The sequence below is a fragment of the Sinocyclocheilus rhinocerous genome, unplaced genomic scaffold, assembly GCF_001515625.1.
Source record: "Sinocyclocheilus rhinocerous isolate Xijiao unplaced genomic scaffold, SAMN03320098_v1.1 scaffold1655, whole genome shotgun sequence".
In the NCBI taxonomy this organism is placed as follows: domain Eukaryota; kingdom Metazoa; phylum Chordata; class Actinopteri; order Cypriniformes; family Cyprinidae; genus Sinocyclocheilus; species Sinocyclocheilus rhinocerous.
In genome coordinates, this window is record NW_015655597.1 from 674,002 (window position 1) to 678,442 (window position 4,441).

General features: G+C 36.8%; 1 protein-coding gene across 6 annotated transcripts in view; it reads right to left on the reverse strand.

Annotated features, from left to right (window-relative positions):
• LOC107718733 (glutamate receptor ionotropic, kainate 1-like) overlaps positions 1–4,441 on the reverse strand; it is a 69,444-nt gene that overhangs the window by 39,214 nt on the left and 25,789 nt on the right. For all 6 annotated transcript variants that reach the window (XM_016525943.1, XM_016525941.1, XM_016525945.1 and 3 more), the window contains exons 4-5: positions 2,108–2,289; positions 1,803–1,856 (exon numbers count right to left, since the gene is read on the reverse strand). In XM_016525943.1, coding sequence (XP_016381429.1) covers positions 1,803–1,856; positions 2,108–2,289 — 236 coding nt within the window. The remainder of the gene's footprint in view (positions 1–1,802; positions 1,857–2,107; positions 2,290–4,441) is intronic.

Here is a 4,441-nt window from a genome sequence, read left to right on the forward strand (position 1 = left end):
AATGGTGATTAAATCTAAAGATTGGTTAGCTCATATCACATCAAACCGTTCAAATTATTATTATTGTTATACTTTATTCTCAAATTGTTAATGTTAACAACATCAGCATTGCGTGACTATGAGTATAGTGTGTATAAGTGAGTAGATTTCCATTTCTGTACAGTCTAATCTCTAATTGTCATACCACTCGGCTTTCATATTAAGAAATTCTTTTAACCCAAAAAGCAAATTATGCTCCCTTCGAACTGGTTGTCTTTAAAATACAAATATTGTGTAATCCCAGGCTATCTGTAATCAGAAGCACATTTAAAACTGGAATATAATTTAATTTCATTCACATGTGTTTCATAAACACATAATCCTTTCTGGATTACAATCCGCCATCAAAATTATACATTTAATTATTCTGGCTGCTGTGAGAAAAGGCTATAAACGATCGGCCACCTGCAGGATCCTCACATGCGATAGCCTAGTAGCTGGGACAACTTCTTTATGTTTACAGAAGTGACGTAATGACGCAGCGGCATGCTCGAATTTCCCACGAAAACCTACCCGTACCACTCAAATTAGAAAACATTATTATAAGATAACCGTTGTGAATCGAGCTAAAGTATGGCGATAGTTTCGAACACTGGCTGGTTATGTACTTGCTCAAATATTGATTTTGGATAATTTTTAACCAAAAAAAGTTACGAACTGCAGCTTTAATTCAACAGGTAATGCATTTTGGGAAATGAAGTGTGGTATATAAATTTGTATACTGTATGTATAGTACAAAATTCAATAGGGGACATTTCTTACAAATCTATACTACTGTAGTAAAATTTGCGGTCGGCAAGGCTTTTTCATGTTTTTGATTTAATCTATTTAAATCAGCAGCCCTAATTTTAATATATGTTATAATGTAATTTATTCCTGTGATGGCAAAGCTCAATTTTAGCATTCATTAGTCTTCAGTGTCACATGACCCTTTAGGAATAATTCTAATATGCTGATTTGGCGCTCATGAAACATTTCTTGTATTATCAATGTTGTAAATAATTGTGCTGTTTAATATTTTTTTTAAGAACTCTTTCATCAATAGAAAGGTCAAATAAAAAAGCATGTATTTGAAATACAAATATTTTATAACAATGTAAAATTCTTTAAAGTCACTTCTGATCAATTTAATGAGTCTTTGCTGAATAAAAGTATTAATTTCCTTAACCCCAAACTTTTGAACATTGGTGTATCTGCTTGCCAGTTAGGCTTTTAAATTGTTCAAACTCCAAGACATTTTTAACCTCTTATAATTTTCTTATAAGGTTGTCATGCCATAATTCAAAGTTTGTCTTGATGAACCTTTCTTTTTCTATAGTTAAAAAATGAGACTTATTGCAAATTTGCTCTGATTCTTAGTTCATTTTATTCTGCTTCCCTGAATTCAAATTCAAACTGCAATTCTGCATTGTTTGCTACCGCTTTTCAAATTCATGAACTGAATTGGAATCTTAAAAGCATTTTGATTCAATTATGAAATGTGTACAGCCCTGTCACAAATTGCCCAGCCACAAGACGCTCAAACTGTTTTTTTTAACCTTTTCCAACAAAAGCTTTGTATTGTGTGTCACAATTTAAGTTTCATGTGTCAATGAGAATGATAGAATGATAGAATTATTGAAGCCTATGTTATTTAAAGCCTAGTGAACACTGTCAAACATAAATTAGAATGAACAGTTATACAGTCTGACATTAAAGACAGTTGATGTCACCCAGGGTGCATAAAGGTTTTATGTCTCAAAATGTCAGCTTTTCAGACTCACCAAGGTTGTGAAGAAGAAATGATAGTACTCCGTCATCATACCCATCGACATCAGCTGTGGGGGAGAAACGAATGTAACGATTGATTGAATGTGAAATAAGACAGTTTCAGCAGTATTCAGGAATGAAGCTAGAATGGCAAAAATTATATTACATCTTTCTGCTTTAAAGTAGAGCTCTGAAATCCAGCTGGGTCACAGCATGCAAGAGCACTTCACTCTCATTTTCAATCCATTTCAATCTGCGTGACGTACTTTGCGAGTTCAATGAAAGTTCAGAGCGAGAATCTACTGAAATGGTGCCGCACCTGTTTGAGAAGCTCGGCGGCTACTTGGTAGGAGCAGTCGAAGATGATGTAAAACTCTTTTTCTTTCTTCATCTCCTTCAGCAGGGGGCGACTGTCACCTCCTCCTGATGGCAGTTGGCGGATACGGATCTTCAGGTTGATTTTGGACGGAGCTTTGATCAGTTCCTGCATACGCATTAATCCTTGAAACAAGAGAACACAAAAGAGTGATCAAAGGTGGGGGGCAATGGAAGAGAAACAAACTCATCACGAGCTGCAGTAATTACACTTTTGATTTCCCCAGTGTGATAGCAGATGTTTACGGGGACCATAAATTGGGACTCATCTACTCCGTTGATACATAAAAATCAGATTTTTTTCGGCTTCTCTTTAATCGAAACACTCAGTCTATAGTGACAAAAAGTAATGCATTAAATAGTAGCAGGTCAAACTGTTGTCTAAAGGTTGAACAGACCTGGGAAAGGGATGAAAATTACTATTATTAGATAATATGATACTTTCACTAAAGTATAACTGCATACTGCTCTAAATCTTTCTTATTATTTCAACAGATTTGAGAATAATAGTAAAGGCTAGAGCAATCCAGAAATATCCTTTTAAAATGTAACATGGTGAAAGCCTAATGGTTTCGCCTAGGCCGGATCAAAAGTCCACAGGGCTCTGGGGTACAAAAACATCCACAAGGCAGAGTGATGCAATGACCTCCATAAACACACAATCTTTACTATAAGCCACATTATATGCACCCAATCCCTTTTGCACTAGTTTATGACTGTTTAAATTTTGATGAGGTGCTGATCATTTATATCAACATGTTGAGAGGTTTTAGATGAACGTTATTTTAGTATTATTTATATACGATTATATTTATTAATATTTAGAATTAGCTTTTATTTTTATATTTAGTTTTCATATTTTTATTACGTTTTATTAAGTATCTAGTTTTAGTAATAGTTATGTGATTTTGACATTTTTATAATTTTTTATATTTTTATTTGGCTTTCAAGTTTACATTTTAGTTTTAGTAATTTTACACTGAAAAATGTAAAAAAAAAAATGTAGAAACAAGTTTCACTCAGAAATTGCTAGTAAATTTCACAAATAATTAAAAATGGCAAGTAACGAATTAAATTAAATGTGATATTTAGATGTAGAAAGACTGAAATAGTATTATCTTGTAAAATGTACACCAATAGTCTGTTTTATTTACAACTTTGAAAAAAATCATTTTTTATTGTGTAGTACTTACATAATTTCAGTTTTTGCCAAGGCAACATTTCTAACATTTCTGCAGCTATTTGCCCAGCTGCCACTGCTTTTTAAGTTTTTCATCTAATATTTGTTTTTTTTAATTTTATCTTTACTTCAGTTATTAGTGTTACTTTTAGTTAACAATAACAACACTGTTACAGATGAGCAAAAACACTATTAAAGAGGTTAACTTGCATATCAGTCGATCAAGTGTATTGCTTGTGCATTCAAATGTGACAGCACTGTGAATGAATATCGATTGTTTAAAACAAAATTTACCTCCTCATGAACTCATCAATTACTGTACGACATTAATAATCACACAAGCTGAGATTCAGGGGTCCCTGGGCTCTTAGGATGAGACTGTCACGGCTGTGTCGAGGAAGGCACACGAGAACGATGATAGAATTAATATGAAGTTTAATAACATCCAAGACGAAGATAATCCACAGAGAATGAAGGGTAGACACACACCAACACAAACGTAATACCGGACCAAGAAACACTGAACAGAATGCAACTTATATGGGGAACGTAAATGAGGATAATTACTAGACACACCTGAACATAATGACACAATCAACAGGAGACAGAAACTAGGTCACACAGAGAACATGGGGAATGAAAAACACAACAAAACGTCCATAACTGTGACAGTTCGCCCCCCTCCCGGAAGGCGCGACCTCGCGCCGTGGAAAAAAAGGGATGGGACGTAGGGGGACTACAGAGGAGGACAAACAACAGAGTCTAGGGTGGTGATGACGGAGGGAGGAGCCAGGGTGACAACAGAACGGCGGCGGAGCAGGTGGAGGAGGAGCCCGAGGCGGAGACGGAGAGCCGATGAGCCAGGGCGACACAAGGATCCGGAGGGCCAAGGTGGAGCAGATGGCACCGGCGACCGAGGCGGGGATCTGGAAGGTCGCAGTGGAGCCGGAGCGACAGAGGACTGAAGTGGAGCCGGAGGGAAGGAGGAGCCTGACAGAGCCTGAGGGACGAGGCGGAGCCAGAGGAGTGGAGTCCCGAGGCGGTGGATGGTCGACGACAGACCAAGGCGGAGCCGGAGGGGCAAGGGAGCCCGGCGGA